The following is a 25,315-nucleotide window of genomic DNA, read 5'->3' as shown; positions in this document are numbered from 1 at the left end:
AAACATATTTTGGACCAGGAAAGTCCTGCTGGGGTATAGAGTTGATTCCCTCCCATGCTGTTGTTTCAACTAAAATATTGACTAGCATTAATTATGCTATCATAGTGGGATGAGAAACTTCATCCAGGCTCACTTTTTAAATGAACCATGTCCTCATCACCCTTCTAACAAAAACTTCATGACTCTGCAAACCTTAATGTGTGTGTTTGGTGTCACACAGAACAGCCTTGTGGCCATGAAAGAGGTGTCTCTGTGGCAGCAAAGGCACACAGGCACATCAGTGTTTGCAAAAGCAGAGTTTGTGTTTGTCCTACTTGCAGGCTTGGTGGATATGTGGAAGCACTGAACACTGATCAGAGTAAGTCAGTTTCTCATTACCAGAACTTTTCTGGGATGAGGTGAAAGCAACTGCGATACTGTTCATTTTGTTCATTATCTGGGAATTACATACTGAAATAGCAGCTTTAGGACCTGTTCATTATTTATATCAAAGCACTTTACGTAATTTTGGCAGTGTAAAGCAATCAGAACGTGTACTGAATTACTATGGCAGTTAAGACAGTATTAAATGATAGTCACAGCAAACAACAGTCAGAACAGACATGGCTAACCAACTTCTCACAAGCCATAATATTCAGAAAGCTAATCCAAGGGTGAAATATTTTAATTTTTGTCTTAAAGGTTTTAAAACCTCCTGAAACTTTAGTTTTACCTGATTATACAAATGCATACCTGATTTTGCAACTGCTCTCAGTTTGGCAGGAGAAGTCACAGCAGTAATTAGATTACACAGCAATGTTCCTCTGCTATTCATTTTCTGCAGTTCGGGTGCTTTTAATGTCCATTCATCTTTTAAATTCTGGTTAAGAAAAACAGTTGTTTGTTCATTACAAAACTGATTTCAGACTTAAAAGATTTAGTGCAGAGAAAAGAATAACCTTGCTGCTTGGGAATCCCCTGCAGTATATCCAAATGTGCAAAGGAAATGAGAATGTAAATGTAGACTGCAAGGTCCCAAGTCCCAATTTCTGTGACTGCTTACCCCTTGTCTGTACTTTTATGTTGCTAATAGATGACCTATTTCCTTCAGCCATACTTCCTTTCTCATCTACAATGCCTTACCAATGTGTCTTCCAAAGGTTTCTTTAACTCCTCTGTATTCAGAGAGGGTTGCACTGCTGGAATGTGTTCTCTTGTCTCTTTTATCCATTTCTTTAGTGATTCTATAAGAAGCTCAAAAGTATCCATTTCTTTCTGACAAGATGATACATCCTCTTCTCTAGACAATGAAAGACAACAAAAGAAATTGAGCACGGAATGTCAGTATCCTTCTGATAATTAAACAAACAGGTTTATCAATTTGATACTGCTATTACTAAAATCAGAGAGTCACGAAAACTAATTTTATGGATGTGAGAAGAATGTGGAAAATCTAGTCTTGCTGTACAGGTAACTTATATGGAAGCTCTAATAATTTATCCAGTTCTCCTTTGGAGCCTGATTTTAAACAGTCCTCTAAAGTGATTTGCACAAGCAGCAATTTATCAGAGAACGGGAGAAGTAGGTTTTTCTTAGAACAGGACTCCTGTGAATGTCACATAATTTAAGAGTTACTTGTCTTTAAAGCCAACATAAGAGCTCTCCAACCAGACAGGCTAACTAGAGGCATTTCCAATAGAATCTCTTTTTTTTTTTAAATACAAAAGCTCTCTACTCTGTGGTTAACTGTAATCCCGTGAGGTTGCATGCAAGAGGATAGCAGTCATCACAACATTCACACTGTATCATTAGCCAAGGCAGAAACACTTTATTCTACTTACTTTTCCTTTACAGTCTCCTCTATCTCTCTGAATTTCTTTGACAAAGCATTTACTTTTTCTAATACCAATGCTTTATCTCCAGGAAGAGCATGGAACGAAAGTTCTTCAAGTAGCTGCTGCAAAGCTTCCAGATCCTTCTTATACTGTGCCAATTCTACGCTAGCTTCCTGAAAAACAGGATTACATTCTTCATGTCAGACTTTACAATCACTTGTTCAAAATTAAATTCTTGATTTCGGCTAACCAACCAAAGTTAGGAAACAAGCATGCCTCATTTATTGTTCAATCACTTAGATGAGTTAGACTAGAAATGCACAATATATAACAAATGAAATTGCACAGTACCTGCATATATTGAGACACTTCACTGACATCCTTTCTTGGTGCCTCCGTCTCACTGAGTGCCTGGTTTTTCTCATCTAGAAATGACTGAAGTTTTTCTGACAGACCTTCAAATAACTCCACTTTAGTCTTCAACTCCTCCATTTTCATAAGCTTCTCTTTATGCTTGTTACTTGCTTTAGAAAACCGTCCTGCCAGTTCACTCATTTTAGCTTGCAGTGTGGATGCAGTGGATGGATCTGCTGTTTCCGTGAACTTCTTCACTTTTTCATTCATAGTGTTTATACTGCTTTGGCGACCCGCAATGTCTTGTTCTAGCATCTGAAACAAGCAAGAATGACTTTGTATTGCTTGTAACTAAATTATAACAAGTGAAACTCGGCCACCATATGAAGCAACAGATCAGTACAGCTAGACCATCAGCGTAGATCTATCTGTTTCAGCTACAAAAATCCTTATGTGCAGTTTCACTTCAGGCAACAGTCCTTGTTGCTAAGTATTTTGAATCCATTAAAGGTGCCAAACTAAGATTTTAATTCTTTCTTGACATCCGAATTACCAAACAAATGTTTCTTCTTTCAGAGAATGCTACTTACAATGCTTTTACTAATAATGTCCTGAATAGCAGCAGAATTCAAAGGCACTTGATCTCGCTCTTCAAGGCTCTTTTCAACTCCTTCCATCCAATCCAGCATTTCATCCAAACCATCCTGCACACTTAGGGATCGTGTCAGAGTTATTTGGAGCTTCTCATTCCTTTCATTCACAGACTTGGATAAATTGTCATACCTCTCCACAATATCATCTGATAAAGACAAAATATATTTCAATTTTTTCCTTTAGCTAAACTAAGCTTTCAACTCTTTTTACCAGTTTTCACCAGGTAAGCATGAGTCAAAAATTGCCTATATCAGAACGAAGGAAAACCATCAGCTTTATTCAGCAGAAACACGCAAGCAAAGATCAAAATCTTCAAACACAACCAAGAAGCCCATAGGACAAGGGAAATGAGGGAGCAGCTTTCAGCTGTGCTCCCCAGCTTTTAGAAGCTGGTTCCCATGCAGCTCTAGCTTATGACAGCTGTTGACTGTTCCCAATAAATAAAACTGCAGAGTATTAAGACAGCTCTTCTACAATTACATCTCTTATGTTATTGTTCGAGCTCAAGGGTTCTTCCAGATGGTTCCTCATTAGACCTTCAACACTTTCGGGATAAGCCAGTAAAAGTTACAAGTTCCATGTAACTCCTATGGAGTTTCATCACTGACTCCAAAGAGGCAAGCCCACAGTTGTGTTGTTTTGTTTTGTTGCTCCGCAAGTTACTTACGGACTCTAGCAAGAGATAGTTGTGTGATACACATAGAGAGTCTACAAATCTCAGACAGTGGTGAATGTCATGCTGTGCTACTTCTCACAACTGATAGGAAAGAGTATTGGGTGTACGTGGTAAGGTTTTGGTAGTGGCAAGGTTTTTGGCATCTACAAGAGGAGGCCAGGGGCTCTCCCATGGAAGACACAGATGATTCCAGCCAGATCCAACTGACCCACCACAGGGTACAGCTGAGCAACTCAGCCAAGACGATAGTGCCTCTGGGAAAATGTATTTAAGAAAGGGGAAAATGCTTCCTGGGACTGAGAAGTGGGGGAAAAGACAGTGTGAACAACAGCCCAGCAGACATCAAGGTCAGACAAGAAAGAGGGGGAAGAGGTGTTCCAGGCACTGGAGCACAGCTTCCCCTGAAGCCTATGGAGGATTATGCTAGAGTAGATGACAACACTGCAGCACATGGAGGACCCCATGCTGAAGGAGGTGGATATTTCCTGAAGGAACTGCAGCCCATAGCGAGCCCACAGTGGAGCATGATTATCCCAAAAGATTTCAGTCCATAGAATGGACTCACACTGGAGCAGGGGAAAAGCATGAGAAGGAAGCAGTAGCAGTAAGGAGCTCTTATGGACTGACCACAACCACCCATTCCCCATCCACTCTGCACTGTTCGGCGGGGAGGAGGTGCAAGTAGCTGAGAAGGAAGGAGGGATGGTGAGCCTGGAAAAAAGAGCAGGATGGGAGGAAGGTGTTGCTTTAATTTGGCTTTGTTTCTCACTATCAAAACCTGTTTTATTTGGCAATAAATGAAATTTATTTTCCCCAAGTCAAGTCTGGTTTGCCCATAACAGTAATTAGTAAGTGATTTCCCTGTCTTTATCTGACCCGTGGGCTTTTCCATCTTATTTTCTACCCCCATTCGGTTGGCCAAGGAGAGTGAGAGAGCAACTGGGTGGGCATCTTGCAGCCAGCCAAGGTCAACCCATCACAAACAGCTTCTTGAAGTCAGAAGGAAATAATTCCTTGACTAAGCAAACTTCAAATAATTGCTTAGAAACACGTAGTTAGAGTCATGTTCCCTGAACCTGAACATGTTCCTTTCCACTGGAGAATTCATGATCCTTAGCAAATCACTAACTCTGTTTGGTGTGCCCATCTGTAACATGGGAATTAAACATAATCTCTATTTCTGAAAAAAGGAGCCAAAATTAAAATGACAGCCTTTAAGTGAAAAGCATATGGATCAATGTAAGAGACAGACCAACAATGAAGTTACTGTGCTGTAATAGCTTATGACTCAACAAAACATGGACTTGAACAGTGACATAAGAATGTGGAAACTCTGTATTTCGTTTCTTCCAGTACCTGCATGCAGACACAAGTGATAAAAAGAGATATTAAGAGAAGTAAACATTTTTACCCAGTGTTTTCTGAATCTCATCTTTGTCTGATGTCAACTCTCCCCTTGTATCCAGTAACACTTCAGCAGCTTTTTTCAGTTTTTCTACAGCAATTTGGTGGTTAGACACTTGTCCCTGAAGAACCTGTAAAATTCCACACTTATCAGTTATGCTTTTCAATACAGCTAATAGTTACACATGCAAAGCCTGAGACATGCCACACAACCTAAATTTAGTGCTGGGAATCAACTAACTCAATTTGTGACCTCTCCTTAAGAAAAATCTTCACCAGTGGCTATGACTGCTGTTGACCTTCTGGCCCTTGTTTTAGCTTATTCACCATCTTTTTCTGTTCTGTTTTACAATACTTCTCTGACTCAACTGGTTTCTTGCATGTAATTTCAAAATGTGTCTTTTGATAAATTGTTTTTAAAAACCACTTGTACAGACTCGTACACTATCCAAACCCAAAATAAACGTATTTTTCAACTCAGCATCAGAGAACAATTCAGGGGGAAAAACATACAGTCATCAGCAGTAGTTACACATTCTCCATCAGTTGTATTAACAAAAGATCAGGCTGGTATCATAGTGTAAACAGGAACAGCTTGAAACAATTTGATCACCTTCACAGTTTAGGAAACTTCTGGAGCCAGTGTCACTGAATTTTGCCTAGATTTGTCCATCTAACCAAGGAAAACGGGCTTAGAGACTAACACAGCCATGACTCGCTCCAGAGTGCTGTATCAACTTCTGAAAGTAGCTTTCTCTCTCCAGAGTATAAAAGTACTTTAGGGTGAACAGTCTTTAAATTATTTCAGGCCTCTGTGCTAGTCTATATGATGTATCTTTGTTTTGATTCACTTGAACTTTACACAAGTCCAAAATGAAGGGATTTCTCATTTATCTTTTGATACATACTAACTCAATGAACATATGACTCAAAAGGTAATCCTGTCTGCCCTGCCAGGACAAACAAATCACGTCAATGAATTCAGCACTGGTATCCAGAGCACAACAGTATGCCAGAACATAGTATGTCTTCCTGATCCACTTGACATAATAAAACTCAGAGAGACCTGAAGAGGAATTTTCCTTGAACTAGAGAAATACACCACACTTGTGCAAAAAAAACCCAACCAAACCCCAAAACCAAAAAACCAACAAAACCACACTGTACCAGAAAACCTTGTATGCTGACAGAAAGCAAGCAAGCCAATGCCAGAGGCACTGAAGAATATTCTGAAGAACAGTTAATCCCCATAAAAAGATTAGACCCCACCATGCTGCCAGGGTCTCTGTCTAGCTGGATTATCAGCTGCACATGTTGGCTACAAGGGACAGCTTTAACTTGCAACACCTGACTTCTTCAGAAATACCCTTTGTTTTGCTTTCATTAATTGGCTTGCTTTCTTCAGCCTCCTGTTTTTTCTCTCCCTTTGAATCTTTTGACACGTTGTACCCTCTCTCTTCTTCCCAGCTTATATTCATTGAGTGCTCTTTTGTGTGGCAAGTAATCCATGTAGGAGTTTCATAAAAGAACCCTAGTACCAACTCCTTTTGTATTACTTGCATGAAAATTGGCATTATACAGGATATAATTCGTTTTGGCGTAAGGAACAAAAGTTTAAATGAAACTTCAAATTGTAATTGGTGTTATTCCTACTTTTCTAGCACTTGGAAGCACAAATGTACCTAAATTGTTCCACTGTTAGGAGTTCAAAATTTACACTTTTAATTTGTATGTCTCACAACATCGCTGTGATTTGTCTCCTCTGATGTGTCATGCACTAAAGTGCTGGGCAATTCCAGTGTCAGATTTGAAAGATACCATGTTGTAAATGTAACTACTGCTCAGGCTGATGTAAGGGAAATGGTTAAAGCACACACTTTCCAATAGCCACTGACTATAATTTGTCAGTAGAAACATATCAGACCTGCACAGACCACGTAGCACAGACAAAACAATGAGGAAATGCCCGACCAATAGCCTTGCTCACTGAAAAATAAATAATCTGACATTTATCAATTATAGTATAGATGATTTAATGTGTTTATGAAAATATAAGAGTCAGTTTAAAGATGACCGACTGTATGAAACTTTATATAATTCACCTTATACTTGGGTTCCTAAAGCCTTCTGTAAACCTACATTTTAGGCAACTACCAGCAGTCTTAACTTCACAAGCTCCATCACTAACCTGTCTTGCCTCTACTCTGATTTAAATCCAAGTTGTGAGTTACTCCCTTGGAGCAGGGGGGGATAAAAACAAAATACTGTTTTTCTGTGCAGTGCAAATTATGTTATATTCACTCTCTGCAGGGCATATAGTACTGGATACAACTGAAGCAGGCAAAAAGACTAGCCACATCCCACTGCTTATCCAGTATGATCCCCTTCTAATACAGTAACATACAAATATGAACAGAAAAAAAAAATCAAGAGTCACAGACAAGAAACATCAAATGGTCTTCTCTATCAGGAACTCAGTCCCAAGCCTGACTCGGATAGCAAACTGTAATCACTAAATCTTTTCTTAGTTTAAAAACTTTCCAGATTTCACCCTATCATTTGCTAAGTGATATGAAACACATCTTGCTTTCACCACTGCTAATGGCATCTTGGTCGCCCATTTTATTTCACCCTAGTGCTTTTCAGATAACACTCCGGACAGCTGAATTTCAGAACTATAAAAGTTGCATGCCCACGTGCAAGGCAAGAATTGGGCCTGCAGCCACTTGGATTATATTAGATTTTCCTGTTTTTCAGACAAAAAGCAGTTTTAGGACAAAAGTAATTCCGCGTTTTAAAGCTTTTCACCTTCGTTTCTTCTAGCTGTCTTTGGAGATTTTTGGGATCCACTGCAATTGGCTCTGATAGTTGTTTGTTCACAGCTATTTCAGAGGCCTGGAGACTTGACAAAAGCCCAGATGAAGCGTCTTCATAATGCTGGTATTTATCCACCAGGTCTTTAAGGTTATTTCCAAGGATGCTACACTAAAAGAGGAGAAAACAAACAAGCAAATGCTTCGGCATTAAACAGTGTGCTGCAATTTCATATGAATCTCAAGGTCATACCTTCCTTTCGGAAACACTGCATGATTTTTTCCTGTCATCATTCCACTGTCTAACTGATTTCTGAACTAAGGCACAGCAGCTGGACAGGCTACTCATGTCTTCCCAGTTTGCGCTCCTCAAGCATGACTTAGGAGCAATTCACTGATGCAGGTGAGAAACTGCAATCTAACCCATTGTATTGGAATAGGAGAGCTTTAGGAATACTTTTTGATCCACCAATGTAAAGATTTATCAGCAGTCTGACACCAAAAATGTAGCCAGTGGAAGCTAAAAATTTAAAAAAAAAATCACAAGATATATGTATGTTCATTAAAATACAGACAGCAGAGTACTGCCTTCATAAATAACCTTATCTGCATAGCAAATCCAAAGAGATACGGCTCGGTATTGCACACATGCTTTGTTTTGGTCACTTCAGAATCATATGACCAAGATCCTATTAGTCCTATATGTTTGCACATCCCAAATTCCATACAGTGAATCGTCATGTAAAAAGGTCAGTGGAACTCTTTCAGAGTTTTCTGAGATGGTTTCACAAGTAAAATCTAATCAAGTCATAATATTTATAAACAGTTACTTTAAACATTCATATGCTGAACCTTCCATACACTGTATTTTAGTATTTAATTTTGGTACTTGGTCTCCACCTGGTGGGCAAGCATAGAATGCACTCATTTACATAGTTAACTACGAATTGACTTTAAGATTCCTTCAACGTACAAGCCTACAAACTCATACGTGCGTGTGTGAATATATATATATATATATAAAGCAATATAGAATCACAGAATGGTTTGGGTTGGAAGGGACCTTAAAGATCATCTAGTTCCAACCCTCTGCCATATAAATATTTATTAAAAGCAAGAAGCTTTTACAAAAGCCAAAAAGGTTACTACAAACCCGTTTACAACTTGGAAGATCTCACTTGCAAATTGTGGAAGATCTTACTTTTAAAAAGTCTGTCCTTGAAGGCTCGATTTAGTAAGAAAAGTCCACTTTGTGTTGGGTTTGCTGTGCGTATTCATGGTCAAATATTTAAAGCATACCTATTATGTCTGTGCTCAATGTATATATGGGAAAGAGAGAATTTGACAAGTTGACAAATCTGAGACCACAAACCGAGCTGCTGGCATAGAATTTTTATGTGCACAAAAATAAGCTGAGAATTTTGCGATTAAATCTTTACATTCACACTCTATCTAATCTAATAAATCCACTGGAAGAAATCTAACATGTTAATACAAGCTTTTAGCTTCACTGTTGATGTAAGTTAAGTGGGAAAATGAAAATGAGCTTCTGGAAATGGAGAGCTTTCTTCACAAACTGTTTGAGAGAACTAGGTTTACACTGGTTTAGCAATCAGGTGATCAAATCCATGTCTTTACAGAATTTACATTTCTGAGTAAGAAAACATTAAAGAGATGAAAACTCCCAGGCAAATATGGTAACTGCTGCAGACCAACACTTATCAGTTGACACTGAAGCTCTACAAAGGAGTCTGAACATATGATCTTAGAAAATGAAATGGCACAATCAAAGGATACTGATGACAACTGCCTCTTAAATGGTTCAATTAATAATTATCTCAGAAGTTTACAATTCTAGAATATTATCAGTATTTAACAAAACTTTGTAGGTTTTTTTTGAAAACAGCTGGAGAGTCAAAATGTGAGACCAGTTGGTGATATTTGTCTCGTTCTACCAGAGAGATCCTATACGTGAACCTGGCACAGAGAGCTGGATTATCTTCCCTCTCTAAGGTACATGGAGGATTTTGCACTGCTATTTTCCCATTAGTTAGAGACTAATCTCAGATTGTTAAGGATAAAATGTTTATCTGGCAGAGTAGTGGAAAAGGATTGCTATCCTTAAATCAGTACGTTTTTGCATGCCTAGTGCTGACAATAAAGGTCATATCGGGACAAACTATTTCACGATACAAATCAAACTGAAATTTTGAATGTTAATCTTGGCATAGTCTCTCTCTTTCTATACTCATTTTATTAGTAGGAAGCCAAGTAAGTAAGCAGTTGTGGGAAATATCGCAAGCAACATAAAGAAATGTTGTCCACCTAAAAGTATTACAATTTCTTTCCATCCCAAAATGTTACTGAGGCATCCTGTACTGTCATAAACAGTCTGTTAAAGGCTGGAAAAAAAAATCTGGTCTGATTTCTCCCTTATAATACAAGGTAGAAAATTTCATTCATTCAGACCTTAAATACTCTGGCACTCAACTAAAGCAGATCTTCTAGAAAAGCATCTTGTCCTTTTATCTAACTTTAAGAAACAAAGAACTGACAACTTCCCACAGAATTTGTTTCATCAGCTAATCCCTTTTTATACAAACTGCCAAATCAATTATAGTAGGATTTCCTATTCAGTATAAATAAAACTTACCTTAGTATAGAGAGATTTGAAACGATCTGAAGCACTATCCAGTTTATTTTGCACTTCAGCATACGTAGCTGAAGTATCGATACCATCTTTGTCAATCTTCACGCCATCTTTTTTGCTACATGACCTTGCAGCATCTAAAACTCTTTGTCCAGAAATTGTAATATACCGTAAATCACCTTTGTGAGATATAACATCTTCTGAAAAACTCTTTTGCCTTTTCAGTTTGACCATAATACCACTGAAGTCAGAAGCACCTGCCTCCAAATTGTCAAGTTCTTGTTCTGCCTGCTGCAGCCATGTTTCAAATTCACTATAGTCTGCATCAAATTTCTCAAGTTCTTCTCGTAGAGAATGAGTCAACTTCATTCTCCGTTCTGATTCAGCTAAAGCAGTCTCGTACTGAGCCTTCAGATCTTTCATGTTCCTTTGCATCTTGTCTTTTTCTTCGGGGGAAAGGTAGTGCCCTTGTTTCTCAAGCAGTGCCTGAGCAGACTGAGTTGCTATTATGACAGCCTGCTGCTGTGAAATAATTTTCTCGTGTTGAGCCTACAAGAAAAAAAAAAAATATATGACCAGCACCTTCTTGGATGCTTCCATTAGACTGTTATTGTCCTGAAATCTCTGCTGAATTCTGCTTAGAAGTGACAATAAAATAAAGTCCATCAAAACGATAAAAAGCTTTTCTACTTTTAATATTATTTATTAAAAAACCATTTTGTGAGTAATTTAAGTGAAGGCATGACTCCTGGTCATATTTCTGTGCAGTCTCAAAATTTTACAAAACATACAATGGTAATTTTAACTAGAACTGTATGCCAAATAAAATCCAAATTTCAAACAGATTCTTTCAAAACATCATTCTTGAAGGTCCTCTGTTCCTATGTAAAATAGCTATGTAAAACAGACTGGTATGCTCTTCTTCCACGAGTACAGTGGGTAATTATCCTGTAGGCATTATGTGAAGAACTATCAAAAAAGTGGAAGTGAAAATATTATGTACACAAAACCAAATGAACTCATTTTCTTAGGTTGTTGGTTTGTTTTGTTGGTTTTTTTTTTAATAAGAAGTGAAATCGAAAACAGTATCAGCCACTAGCATTATAATTTTTATCAACACATCCATCAAACCACACCTAAAAGTTTTTGGTTCCTCAACTGTAAGTCAACAAAAGTCATAAAACTGAGCTCTTATTATTTTAAATGCTTCCAATTACCTTACCTGGAAAATCTATTTTTAACATGCTACACTGTGGTTTTATGTAACTCACCCTACTGAAGCCTTCAAATAGTGCTGTGCCCATGTGTTAAAGTTACAGGGAATTAAGATTATAATTTCAGCAAACTCTTATTTGCAGCTATTGATAATCAGTGTTCACAGGGAAATGCAGGGAGTTGAATCATTTGGCTATTACAGAGGTTTTTGAAAAAGTCACATAGAGGGTATGAATTTATGTTGCTGCTTTTTACATTTTATTTACCTGCATTAATTTCTCACTACAAGAATTAAGGAAAGACATCAGGATTCTCAACATTTACCTGTACAATATGTCCTTTTTCTTATTTTTCAGGAAACAACCACAGTAACAGCGAAAAAGTGACTAATTTGCAGTACAGTCTAACTACTGAAACTCCTACTGCTGTATATCACTAACTTCCTAATGTCTGTTCCAAAGTCTGTGACAGAAAGGATGAGATTGAATTCACTCATGTTGAAGGAGGACTGACACGCTCAGCAGCTAAATGTTGAATAAACCCAGTAACAGTACCTTGACTTTCTGATACTGCTGGTTCAGATTATCTTCTGTGCTTTTTATTAATCCATCCACCTGAGTTTCCATGTCTTGCTGAATTTCCAGCAGATTACCATTGACATCGTCCTCATCTCCTTCCAAAGCCTTCACATCTCCCTCTTCAAAGTGTGTTCCATTCTGTTCTATTGTCTGCTTAAACTTCCGGCCATGCTCTGCTTCTTTATCCACATTTGATAACCAATCCAAGAGATTTTCTATCGTATTTTTACTTTCTTCCAGCTGTTCTATTGCTGCAACCTACATTGAAATGTCACAGTTTCAGTTCAGAAATCTTCTTTAGGCATGACAAAACATCATATGCAAACCATCTAAAATATATTAACATTAAATAAGATTTTTGATTGACACATATATTGCTGTTTATTTTATAAAGAAAATAAACCAGCAGTTTAGTAGTCACCCAAACGAAATATGATTTTAATCTCTTCACAGTATATCAATAATAAGTTGCCAGACTAATCCGGTAAGAAATGTAAAAAGTTTGAATAAAGGTATGAAACGGTTGCCTAAAAACCTTTTCTGTTTCCTGCTTAATTGCTGTTGTCATAGCTTTATCCAGTTCTTTTTTGGACTCTTCTGCCTTCTGGCTAAGAAGCAAACACTTTGTCTTAGCTTCGTTCAGTTTCTGTTCAAGAATAGTCTTATCTTCTTGTGACAATTTTGCTCCATTCTCTTTCAAGAAGGTTTCAGTATTTTTCACAATCTCTGCCAGTGTCTGGGCACTCATTCTCATGTCTTTCTGTATCTCCTTTTGAGCAAAAAGAAAGCAAATAGGAGTAAGTAAATTATTCACCAGATCTTTCCAATTAACTTTATTGGAACTAACTCTGTTCTAGGGGTAAGCATCACACTGCTCCTTTTTAACTTGAGACATTACTAAATTGCAGATAGGATTATTAAAAAAAGAAAATCAATTCAACATCTGACAATGTTGCTGCAGCTCAGTCTTTTTTTTTTTTTAAAAAAAAATTGCAAGTCTGTTGGCTTACACTCCTATTCAGACTGAGGCCACTTTTTTCCTTCATTTAGCAGCTCAAATATTGTATTTCCATGTACACAGAAGAAAATAAATCTTTTATATATATATATATTATTTTTTAGATATCAAGAGCTAAAGTAAATCTGCAGTTAGTAAGGTGAGTCTCCTGACAAATTCTGTTCCATTACTATCCTAACAGAAAGCTGCAGAAAATAAGGGACTGAATAAAAGTCAGAAACTTGTAGTCATCTTTCACAGGTGGAAGCTTTCCCATATTTTTAGGTTTTGTTCAAGCCAGAAATGCCATATGAATATTTCTATTTAATTGTAATCAATCATAATATTTCAATCTCTACAGAATGCTTAAGTCCATTAAATTTCATAGAGGTCAGATGTTTAGTTTTAGTTTATCCAAAGCAGCTTGCCTAGTCCTATGACAGTCAGATAAAAAAATCTGTCTCTCAGTTATCTGAGGGAAGCTTTAATTAAAAGTATGCTGTTGAATACATTTACCCAGTTACTGAAATAATTAAGTTTTTTTTTCTTTATATGCAGCGTAACACTCTTGAAGCTGCAAGACAAAACATTTGATTCTCATTCTAGACTACAGATTTTTCAGCAACTATAGAATATAGTCTGGCAGCTAAAACTGCAGCTTGTTTTAAAACTTCAGCAACTATGTTAGAAAGATTTTCCTATTAAGACAAGACACTCCTTCCCTGATAAAGATCTCTGTGTTCCCTTTTCAACAGTCCACTGAGGATGAAAGCTCTGACTTGATCTATAATAAGATGCTTTTTTAAGCCCCCCATTCCCCTCCTACGACACACTGCTACAATGGTGTCTACAAGAAACCAGTCAGCAAATAGCAACTAGTCTGCTAGGCAGTCACAAACAGCTGATGGAAAAAAAAAAGGAAGCATATGCTGTATCAGTTCTTCACTCCCATCAGTACCCCATTAAGGCCATAAATCCGTAAGACAGGTAAGTGATATTAAGAGGTATTCCAGGAGTGTCTGTACCTTTCCACTGACTATAAGGAGAACTTTGACAAACTAGATGTGTTACTTTGAAGGTAAGTAAAACAAGGCAAGATGAATAAGGACATTTCTGCCTTTATAGATTACTAAACCTGATTCGGAGCTCTACAGGGTAGTAAACTACTACTAGGAGAAGGAGGAAGAAGAGTACCAAGTCCTTCAGTCCTTTAGCTATCATAAACCCAATCAGTATCAGTCAAGACAGAGTAAAAGCTTACAGATGACACAATACAGCTAAAAAGCAAGGTCCCCATAGGAAAGCAAGTAAACTGAAAGGGCTCTGTTACACAAGGATACCAAGGAGATTGCAAGTAACACTAGAAAAAACAGAATTCAAACCAAAACCGGAGTCATGCAATGGAAAGCCTCACGTAAAAGAAAATCTTGCAGCAAAATTCTTCAAAACACTGTGAACAGGAATAAGCACTCCCCAATACCAGTCAAAAAGCTGGTTAAAGTATTTTAGCATAATCAACAAGTATGATTTTATCACATCTGACAGGAACGATCCTAAGCTAATATATAACAAATTTCATGCCTACTCCAAGAGTGCTTCTTGAAACGTCTAGTGCATACTCCCTATTCTAATATCTCCCAGTTTGAAAGTTTCTTTCCTCCCACTGACACATACTAGAGTGTATTCATGGGCAGCAGTTTAAATGCACGCCATTAAGCCTTTATTTTTGGAAGGTCAAATAAATCTATTTTACTCTCCTCTCACATGACAGTCTTGTTATTCAACAAAAGAGTCTCGTCACTCTACTGTGCACTCAGTCTTCTTTAACTTATCTGACTAGAACTGTGCATACCTCCTGTTTGGTCTGATATTGTTCTAGCTCAGCCTTGCTGTCTCCAATAACAAGAGACTCTTGCTGTCCGATGAGTCGATTTTCAGTCTGTGTAAGCAAATCACAGATTTCCTGCAGTTTCTCTTTGCATTCCTGCTGCCGTTCAGCCACATCCTATATTAGAGCCAAATGCAATCAAACAATAAAACAAGAATGTCCTCACTTCAGGAACTAACAGACACTCTAATAGGAATTATCTTTGAACATCAATATTGCAAAGCAATCATTTTAGAAGTATGCTGTAAACATGATAGCAGTGGTACAAAGAGCAAGATGAACACACAGAAGTTACGGATAAAATTCCAATATATTGTAAGTAAAAGAGACCATGTTGGATGGAATTGCCCAATAGAAGTCTGGCCATGCACATGTATGAAAGATGAAATCTCCAAATAGGAGGAGTGAAAATCCAGTCTCTTGAAACCTGTGGTAAACACTATTAACTCTGAAAAAAGGACATCAAAACAGAGGTTAGTTGTGATTGCAAGTTAGCTTTTGTTGGTATGCATAATATGTTACCCAAACAGGAAATGTTGATTTTTTTTTAAGCAGTAGAAAAGAACAAAACACGCAAGCTCATTATTGTTACTAACTCCTAGAAAAGTTGTCTGTGCCTTTTCTTTACTCAGTTTCATATTTCTTTCACAATGTATGGTGAAACAAACGTTCTCAGAATGGCAAAATAATACAAAGTCTTCAGAATGCTAAAACACCTTTCATTATGCATAAACTGGAAGCTGACATGGTGATTCTGAGTCTTAACAGTGCTTCTACGAGAGAAGTGGAGATGCAGTTACACTGCAGCATTTCACCACCTTCCTTTGACTATACAAAGGCTGCTTATGCTTGCCAACTGCAGCCAGGCCAGCTGAAGAGGTAACTGTCCCAACTTGACTCACAGCTTTCCCAGTGCCCATGCCTAAAACTGCAAGTATCTTAGCTGATTTACTCATATATTTGTCCCTCTAACCTGTCTCAGTCAAAACAAGCCATGGTAGCAAGGATTTGAACAAATCTGGTTCTTTGACTTTAAAGACCTACAAAAAATTTCACATAAACAGATGACTTGGCAAATCAGGGAAAACACAGAAGTGATAAGCAGTGGTGGGATAGTAAATTTACTGATCAATAGTGGTGGGATAATAAATTCATTGATCAATACAGCTGGAGCCAGAAGATTTCATTGCTTTAATTATTGATATAGCTGCTAAACAAACGACACCTATGAGCAACCTCAAGGAAAATTTCTCTCCTTGCTAGAAAGAGCAGACCTGGTCACCTCAGGATGTACAGATCCTAACGCCCAATATTGTATCTGCTCATAATCATAGAATCATAGAATGGTTAGAGCTGGAAGGGACCTCAAAGATCATCTAGTTCCAACCCTCCTGCCATGGGCAGGGAAATCCTCCACTACACCAGGTTGCCCAAAGCCTCATCCAACCTGGCCTTGAACACGTCCAGGGATGGGGCATCCACAACTTCTCTGGGCAACCTGTTCCACTGCCTCACCATCCTCTGAGTGAAAAATTTCTTTCTTATATTTAACCTAAATCTCCCCTCTTACAGTTTAAATCCATTGCCCCTTGTCCTATCACTACACGCCCTTGTAAAAAGTCCCTCTCCAGCTTTCCTGCAGGCCCCCTTTAGGTATTGGAAAGCTGCTATAAGATCACCCCGGAGCCTTCTCTTCTCCAGGCTGAACAGCTCCAACTCTCTCAGCCTGTCTTCATAGCAGAGGTGCTCCAGCACTCATCTCATACCCTTTTTCTGTGACTGTACCTTTGTACAGCTACAATATCAGTATCACCTTTGTAGAGCTACGAATGTACCTGTAGTAAAACCTGAGAAGATAGGAATACACTTAATACTGCATGCTGGTATTAAATTCCTCATCCACAGACAGAACCACTCAGCGCACGTTTACACAGAAAAGCAAACCTTCTGATCACCCAGCGCTTGTGCTGCCTGTAACTGAGTCTCTAAACTTTCCACTTGAGATGTTATTGCTTCCTGTACTTCCTGAAAAGATTTCTGGGTGGTATTTAAGAGCCTCAGCAGCTGTTTGCTCTGATTAGGAGAAAGATCTTGGGCATGTTCAGAAATGAAGAACTGAACATCAAATGCAGTGGACTCCAGTTGTGTTTTTTTACAGCCGAGCTCTGCAGCACTGTTCTGTAAATGAAGAGAAAGAAACGACCAGCAGTGAAGATAAATTCAGTACAAATAAAACACAAGTATCACTACCCTCTGTTCATAGCCCCTGTTCCAAAATGCTTTTGGGAGACAATTTAGCTACAGTAAATCGAAACTCTGTGTCAGAACCATTCTGACACATTCGGATACGGCATGTGATCTGTACATGGTTTGCCTCTGGGACAGTTCATGCCTAAGTCATAAATAAGATGACCTTGAACATCTCTGTTTCTTTGCTTTCTCATGGATGTCTGAAAACTGATTGACCTTCAACTGTGGAAGATTTATGGTAGGTTAGCTTTAACATTTCTAGATTCTAGGTCTGAAAATCGAGAAATGTTAAAATATTTACTTGAAAGTATTCCTATTCTTAACTCCAAAGCAAGAAGCCCCATTTCCAGCAGCGTAGCAAATTGTGCCCACAGTTACACACTGTGCAGTCCCTATGACATTACCATGCATACTGGAACCCTAGAAAAGCACATAAAAATAATGTCATTTTTATCATTCATACATATAGGTATGTATGAACTTTGCTAAAAACTTGATCTGATTTGTTTTCCATGACTCATTTCACAGTGTGTGCAATGAAGAGGCTTTTTATCTTTCCCCACCTTCCATTCTCACATATAATTAATCTGGAAGGTAACTAAAGCTCAGTAAAGATTCTGGATCTTAGGCATAAATATCCAATTTTAATCACTGAAATATTTATATTATAAATTAATTTCCAAAAAGGCTCAGATTTATTGCCACAAATGTTAAGCACAACCAATAACTTTCTCAGTAAGCCAAAGTCTATCAAAATTTTTTTCAAGATAAAAAGTAAATCAATGTTTTATTATTGGAGCATCAAGTAGTTGTCTTCCTAAGTAACTAGTTCTAGCTGTCTGTTTAAGGGATAGAGGTTAATGAGCAGGAACACAAAACCTAGCTAATAATTCATAATAAGTAGTAACATTTGTCAGAAGCACCAACACCTGTCGTAAAGAATACTTACTTTAAGCAGCTGTAAACTTTTCTTCATCTCTTCTATATCATCAGCATTCACTATGAAGTCATTCACAATTTCACTGTTTTCTGTGATGTAGTCTGAAAATCTCTGCAGTTTGCTTAAAAGTTGCTGGTGTAATACTGCAAGCTTAGACTAGAAAGGGAAGTTGTATGTTTATTTATGCCCCTGGAGTCTAGTCACATTTTCTATCATATTAAATAGAATCATACATCTATTTTTATATTAAGATAAAACAAAATAAAGCAAAAACAAATCCCTTCTTTTTCAGTCGAATTACCTTGAAGAAAAACAAGACGAAAATGTACCCCAATAAAAACATACCATTTCCAAATCAACAGCACAGACTATTTGTTTTGCTCGTTTTGAAGATGTATCACAGACCACCAAAAATGCTTCCTGCAAATAGTCATAGCTTATCTTTAGCTCTTTAAGTTTCTCTTCAGGAATATCCCCGTGACAAAACTTTAAAAACTCTTCTGTCAACTTCATGTCCTTTTTTAGGATTATTGCAAAAGTAGCCAGTCCTGATTCAAATGACTACAAAGAAAATAAACATAAAATGTTACTAAATTGTTACTAAGCAAGAAAGATATTTAAATCTGAATTACTTTAATTATATTTTAAATCCCTCTTTTTCTAAGGGCGTCTCCTAGCAATCATCACTGAAGTACAAGCATGAAGAACATTTTACTTACCTCTAGTTGTTCCAATTCGTCTTTTAGTATTTCCAGGTCGTTACTAATAGGCTGCTGGTTATCTAGGTGGCTTTTCATATCTTGAAGCACTGACAAATGTCCTCGCATTTTCTCTGTTAACTTTAAACACTGCTGTACTCCATTGACCTGAAAATGAGTTTTAACAATAAGTTTTCCAAACTGACAGCAACTGAAAATAAGCCACAAAAGTCCTTGTTTTAATTATAATTTATGTTAAATTTATCATTTAATTTTTCAACCATTTTTTTCCAGTTTAATTATTCTCTTTGGCACTTGAAAAGATTCATGCAATTCCTTTAACATAGGACACATAGCACGTAGCAGCTGTTGCTACTTACCATGCTAGTGGGGGTGTCCGCCTCTTTTGTTTTGAAAACAGGCTCAGTGAAGCCTTTGGACAGGCTGTCTGTCTTCCCACACTCCTGGTCACTCTTCCAAGCAGTGACTGTGTCATCTGCCAGTGTTTTCTCTTCTGCAACTGCTGGTCCAAACTCCAATTGTTCTGTTGAGAAAAGAGTATATAGCCCATCTACTTTGCCTTCACCCTCACGTTCTGCGGTGATACTAGCAATCTGTGAGCTTGTAAGCAAACCACTTATCAGCTCCTCTAACTTCCTTGTACTTTCATCTCCAGGTGAGATTTGAAAAATCTCCAGAAGTTCAGAAGTAGTAAGTTTTGGAACAGGAGCTTTCATGTACGTTTCACTCTTCCTTTCACCTGGATCGTCCATCTTTTGTTTGCAGGATTCCTGCTTCAGAATATCACGAAGAAGATCGGGACTTCTGCAATCAGGCCAACGCGATGAAAGAGCATCCTTGTCCTTTGGCTCTGTACATGGTGTGGTAACCATTAATGCAGTTCTAACAGCATTGCTTATTTGCTTGAGATTTGACCCACTAGACACGTCACTCCCAAGCTGGGTGCTTCTAACCATTGCAAGTAAACTTTGCATTAAAATTTTGGTATCGGAGTAACTTAGGGGTTCACCCTCCTGCTTGCAGTAAACATGTCCCATTTTCAATTTCCTTTGTAATATATTCTTTAAGTCTTCCATTAGCGTGTCAGTCATTTCTGGCAATTGTGAAACACCTTCCTTTACCTGAAAATCTTTGCAGGGTCCCACTTCCTTTTGTGATGACTCCAGGGACATTTGTTTTTTGAAACCATTTCCAAGGGAAGAAGTCCCACTGGCGATCGAATTTTCTCCCTGTGTGTTTTTCAGTGTCTCGTGTTCCTTCTGGGCATCATAACATAAGTCATCCCCTATGTTGCTCAGAATTGCAGAAGAAACTCCAGTGGTATGGGTATGACTCCCAGAAGGTAGCACTTCACTCTCATTTCCTGATTCTTTGGCATCCTCAATACTTCGTAAAGCATCTGATTTTGTTGGGGAAAATTCACTATTATTGCTGCTCTTGTTTTCTGAAAAGTCTTTAAGAACACTGTCAGTATTTTGACAAATAACTCCCTCTGTTTCTTTAGCTATGCTAATTTCCTTTGGTTTCACTGTATCAGTGGGGGGAAAAGAGCAAGTGTTAAATTCACTTGAACGCATTTCTTCTGTATTTAGCAGAAGATCCTTTTCATTCTGTATGCCCTTTTCCCCTCTTTCCCTGTCTTCAGAGCAACAGGATTCGGTTTTATCCAATTCTGAATGGCCACCTCCTTTTATGTCTGTTTTATATTGTTTTAAAGAAGCGGAAATGTTAAAATCTCTCTTAAACTCATCTGATTTTGCACTACCTCCAATGTTAAGCAAGGCTAGATCAACATTTACTTGTTCTTTACTTGAAACAGGAGTTTCTCTATCAGCTTTAATTACTGATGCATCAAATATTTCCCCAAGGCTTTCCATCTGAATGGGACTTTTACTCAGCCCCACGATATCACACTCCTCCATAGCACTTACTCTATTTTTATTTTCTGAAGGAATTTCAAAACCTTTTCCTGTTTGACCATGCTTCCTACTGCTGACTGGATGCACTTGGTCACTAAGTGAACTATCACCATCACTCACATAAGGCATAGCCACAAGAAGTTTATTGCCCATTTGGGATGAGCTTTCCTTCAGTTGTTCCATACCAGCCTTATCAAGTAATACTTTCTCCTCTGCAAATACTGCTTCTGTCTGTCTTTCCCCGTGATTTGAATGTAACATTGGCATGGCACTATTGTTTTTATTCATACTATGAATAAAGCATTCTGAGAGAAGTAAATTTGTCCGAGTACTTTCATCATCGTCAGTGGCTTGCTTGGTAATTGGGAAGGCTGTTACACTAACGTCAGATGTCACAATATCATCAAGAAGCTGAGAACTTTGAACCCGAAGCTGTGTTTTATTCTTTTCTTCACTCTCACAGGACACCCATTTAGTGTCAAAGGTATTTGCAGACTGAATAGGCTCAGTAGTATCTTGTGACATGTGTTTACTTTTGACACAAGTTCCATATTCATCTTCTGTTTCCTGCTGTCTGTCTTCTTCACTTGTACATGTAAGACTAACACATCTTTCCTCAGAAACTTCTGATGTAGATTCACATTTTCCTGAGGACAGTTTTCCATTTTCACGGTTAGACTGAAATGGCAAAGTATACCCTCTCTTGTGGCCTAAAGAATAGGAACAGTCATCAATATTCTGATTATTTTCATCACTGTTTTCTATGTCTCGTAAGGAAATTAACAGCTGGTCACCTTTGTTTATACATTGATAGTGTGAGTAAAAAATATCCAATTCTTCATCACTGTCAGAATCAGTGTCAGAGTCATCATAGCTATCATCATCCTCCTCATAATCTTCCTCCTCCTGTGTACCTTCAGATTCGTCCTCATCGGAGTCACTTTCCATTTTCATTTCATCTTCACCACTTCCATCTTGCACTTCTGCTTCATACATTTTCCGTGAAGAACTAAGGCCTCCCTCCTTTATTCCTTCACTCTCTGGTAATTTTTGCTCTTTCTCTCCAAAGCATACTGTTCTTTCCCTTTCCTCATCAGGGATTCTTTCTGTAGTTTCACCATCTGCAGAAGCTGTATTTACTCTCTCAGGCAGACTTGTCTGATTTACACGGACACTCCCTTCAACATTAGTTGCAAGTTCTTGAAAAGCACTGGTTTCTTCTCTCAGGGTTATTAGACCACCTCTGCCATCTAGAAAACCTAATGGAACTGATGTTCCAGACAATTCTGTCTCTGGTGTATCATCATTCCCCAACTGCAAGGTATCAAAACCATCAACACCTTGAGAAGCATCATAGGAATCATCATCATCAATTTGTGGAGTATCATAGACATCACTATCATCATCATCAACCTGAGGTGTTTCATAGGCATCGTCATCATCATCATCATCAAACTGCGAGCTGTCATCTTCAGAGGCTATGTCACCACATTCATGCTGCAAACAGTTACTTTCAAACTGTGGGATGTTGTCATCACTCGCTTCTACTGATGAGTCAGAACTACTGTCACACAGCAGTAACTTGTTGAATGTAAGTTTGCTTTCTTCCACTGTTAGCCTTTGTGCTGCACTGTTACTCTCCCCCACAGATGGTCCATCATATATAACAGCATTGTCACCCAATGAAGGCCTGCAATGCATGTCTCCACTGTCTTCCAGACACAGTTTACTCTGCAAATCAGTACAATCCTCTAAGGATGGCCTGCCATGTTTACAAAGACAGTCCTCTAGGGATTGCCTGTTGCATACATCAGTGTAGTCCTGTAGAAGTTGCTCACTATATCCATTATCTTTAAATCGTAGTGTGTTACCACATTGACTAACCAATTCTTCTGGAAGTCTATATTCAGTATCTGCACTGATGGATGAACCAAGACTTCCCTGAAAATCATCTTTCTTGCCGCTATCCAGTACCATTCTGCTATTGTCAGCTTGCAATATGTGAGGCCTGTATTCTGTGCACCTTTCCAGCTCTCTCCAGGTTTCATTATCTGACAAATCATTCACACTCAAGGAATTTTGTAAGGTTTTATCATGCCTGCTTTCATTATCCAGACTGTCTGCCACATAAATCTCTTTCTCTGTTTCTGAAATAAGTTTTGGATTTGAGTCATTTGGAAGATATCCTTCAATGTTTCCTGAATTTGCCTTCCCATTGTTATGCTTACACAGTTCTGTCCACTCAGAAACCTCCAGAAGACCTCTGAGTCCATTTCTGTTCATGGAATTTCGAGTGCTACGTACTACATTGCTATGTTCTGTAGGGTTAGTTAACAACATCTCCTGTGTGTATTCTGATTGCTCAGTACCAATAGCGTTGCAAGCATCTGATCTACACACATGGAGATCTTCTCCCTGTGAAGATATATAATTCCCAAAATCTTCAAACTGATTTAATTTCCTATTATTAGAAGTATTCTCAGCACCTGAAAGATCACCATGAACACTGTCTGTGACATCGTTAGAGTGGACACTGCCAGCTGACTTTAGGTTAATTCCTTTCGAGCTTATGTATTTGTTATTAAACCCCATTTCTGACACATCAGCATTGTATGCAGCACCGCCACCCTCCAGCAACATATTGATGGCTTCTTGCAGTTGTCCATCATATAATAAAAGTCTTCCTCCAGTGTTTGCATCCATATAACTATTTATCATGAGATAAGATATGAATAATTTCTTAGCTTGATCTAAATTACGACATACAAGGTCTTCTGGGCCAGAATCTTCATGTTCCTCATCGCAGTCATGAAACACAGATGGCAGGAATTCATACGTCGACAACCATTTTGCAGCATTTTTACAAGGGGACTCTAATTCTTCTACATTGGGCATTTTATCTGGTAAAGTCACATTGGTCAAAACAGATAGAGTACTGACGTCTATTATCCCTGACTGTGCAGCCTTATCTAGACTGACTACTTCACAAGTTTCTGGAATGTAAAGCGCAGCTATTTTCTGTCTATCATTTAGTATTTTGAATGCCAGTTCATTCGTTATCATCTCTTGGTGCAAAGAAGTTGATATGGGGAATATTTCACCAGTGTGAGGCCAAATTAGTCCAACAAAGCCTTTCTGTGCTTCTAATACCAGCAGTGCACTGGTAGATGATATTAAGTTGCATTGTACAGCTTCATCAACAGTCAGGCGTTGTCCTGAATTTGGAGAAAGGATTCCACCAGTCTGAACCTGATGTGTGAGGATCCCACAAGCAGTGTCCTGATCTATCATCCCTTGTCTCATGGCCTCTTCCACAGTCATTTGCTTCCCTGACTCAGGGTCAATTATACCTCCAGATGTTAACTGAGCACCCAGCAGCCTGAACATTGTTTCCCGATCAATGAGTCCTTCATGGGCTGCCCTCAAAACAGTTATCTTCCTTCCACATTTGAACGTGATTCTACCTTTTTCTTGTGGTTTCACAGGAAAGAGTCTCAACCCTGTTTCTTCATGTATTATGCTTCTATGAACCATCTGTTCAAGGGAAATCTTCTCAGCCCAGTTGGGGTCTATGAGATCTTTGCATGTGTCTTGTCTTTCCAGAAGCTTTGCATATAATGATGGAGAAATCAGGTTTCTCTGGAAAGCATTCTGCAAAGTCAGGTTTTCTCCAGTAGATGGCAAAATCAAGTGCCCACTTGAAAGTTGATTCTCAAGAATTTTAACAGCCAAAGGTTCTGAAATTAGACCTTGTTCTAAAGCTGATACAACTGGAAGATTTGATAATGATGATTCTGAAATAAGCTTCTTTGCATTACTTAATTCTTGCAACTGCAACAGAGTCTGCTCATCAATTAAGGCATGAACTTTAGCTTCTTCTAAATCGTAACATACTCCTAATTCTGGAGAAATTATTCCAGAAAGGATCAGCTGATTCTCGAGCAATCTAATTCCAGTGTCATAGTCAATAAAACCTTTTAAAATAGACTGAAAGACTGAAAGGACTTCTCCAGTCGTTTGGTCAATGACACCAGCAATTACTTTATTGACCTAAAAAGAAATAAAATAAAAGCTATCACTATTTTCAGATTGTGCCTTTTACATTTTCTTTTGATTTTGAATGCATGATAAGCATAAAAACATGTACTTACCAGACCTGGAGGAATGCTGTGAATGTTAGCAGCTCAAATGCGCAAGTGATCTATGTCAGTCATTCAACAGCACACGATGTGATAAAAGATTTAAAATCAACATGCATCTGTGAATCGAAAACCTATGCTTCGCATACATAAACAGGGTTAGTGAAAGACAATAGAAGAAATGATTGCAGAGTGAGCAAATAGAACATATACCTGAAAGGCAAATTTTCATGCTTTAAATGTCTGTGAAAGGTTAGAATATTCAGAAACAGTATGTGATTCAAAACAACCATGCTATTCATGTT

General features: G+C 38.1%; 1 protein-coding gene across 1 annotated transcript in view; it reads right to left on the bottom strand.

Annotated features, from left to right (window-relative positions):
* The window catches only part of DST (dystonin), a 316,005-nt gene that overhangs the window by 91,097 nt on the left and 199,593 nt on the right, over positions 1-25,315 (bottom strand). Inside the window, 16 exon segments of the mRNA XM_086608314.1 lie at positions 733-859; positions 1,123-1,279; positions 1,821-1,987; positions 2,166-2,483; positions 2,759-2,967; positions 4,910-5,033; positions 7,711-7,887; positions 10,369-10,914; positions 12,135-12,416; positions 12,694-12,927; positions 15,008-15,160; positions 16,988-17,221; positions 18,243-18,389; positions 18,579-18,794; positions 18,953-19,099; positions 19,312-24,921. Of these exon segments, the coding sequence (XP_086464440.1) occupies positions 733-859; positions 1,123-1,279; positions 1,821-1,987; positions 2,166-2,483; positions 2,759-2,967; positions 4,910-5,033; positions 7,711-7,887; positions 10,369-10,914; positions 12,135-12,416; positions 12,694-12,927; positions 15,008-15,160; positions 16,988-17,221; positions 18,243-18,389; positions 18,579-18,794; positions 18,953-19,099; positions 19,312-24,921 (8,848 nt within the window).

Source organism: Tauraco erythrolophus, chromosome 2, assembly GCF_009769465.1.
Source record: "Tauraco erythrolophus isolate bTauEry1 chromosome 2, bTauEry1.pri, whole genome shotgun sequence".
Taxonomy (NCBI): Eukaryota; Metazoa; Chordata; class Aves; order Musophagiformes; family Musophagidae; genus Tauraco; species Tauraco erythrolophus.
This window is presented reverse-complemented; position numbering and strand designations above follow the sequence as displayed.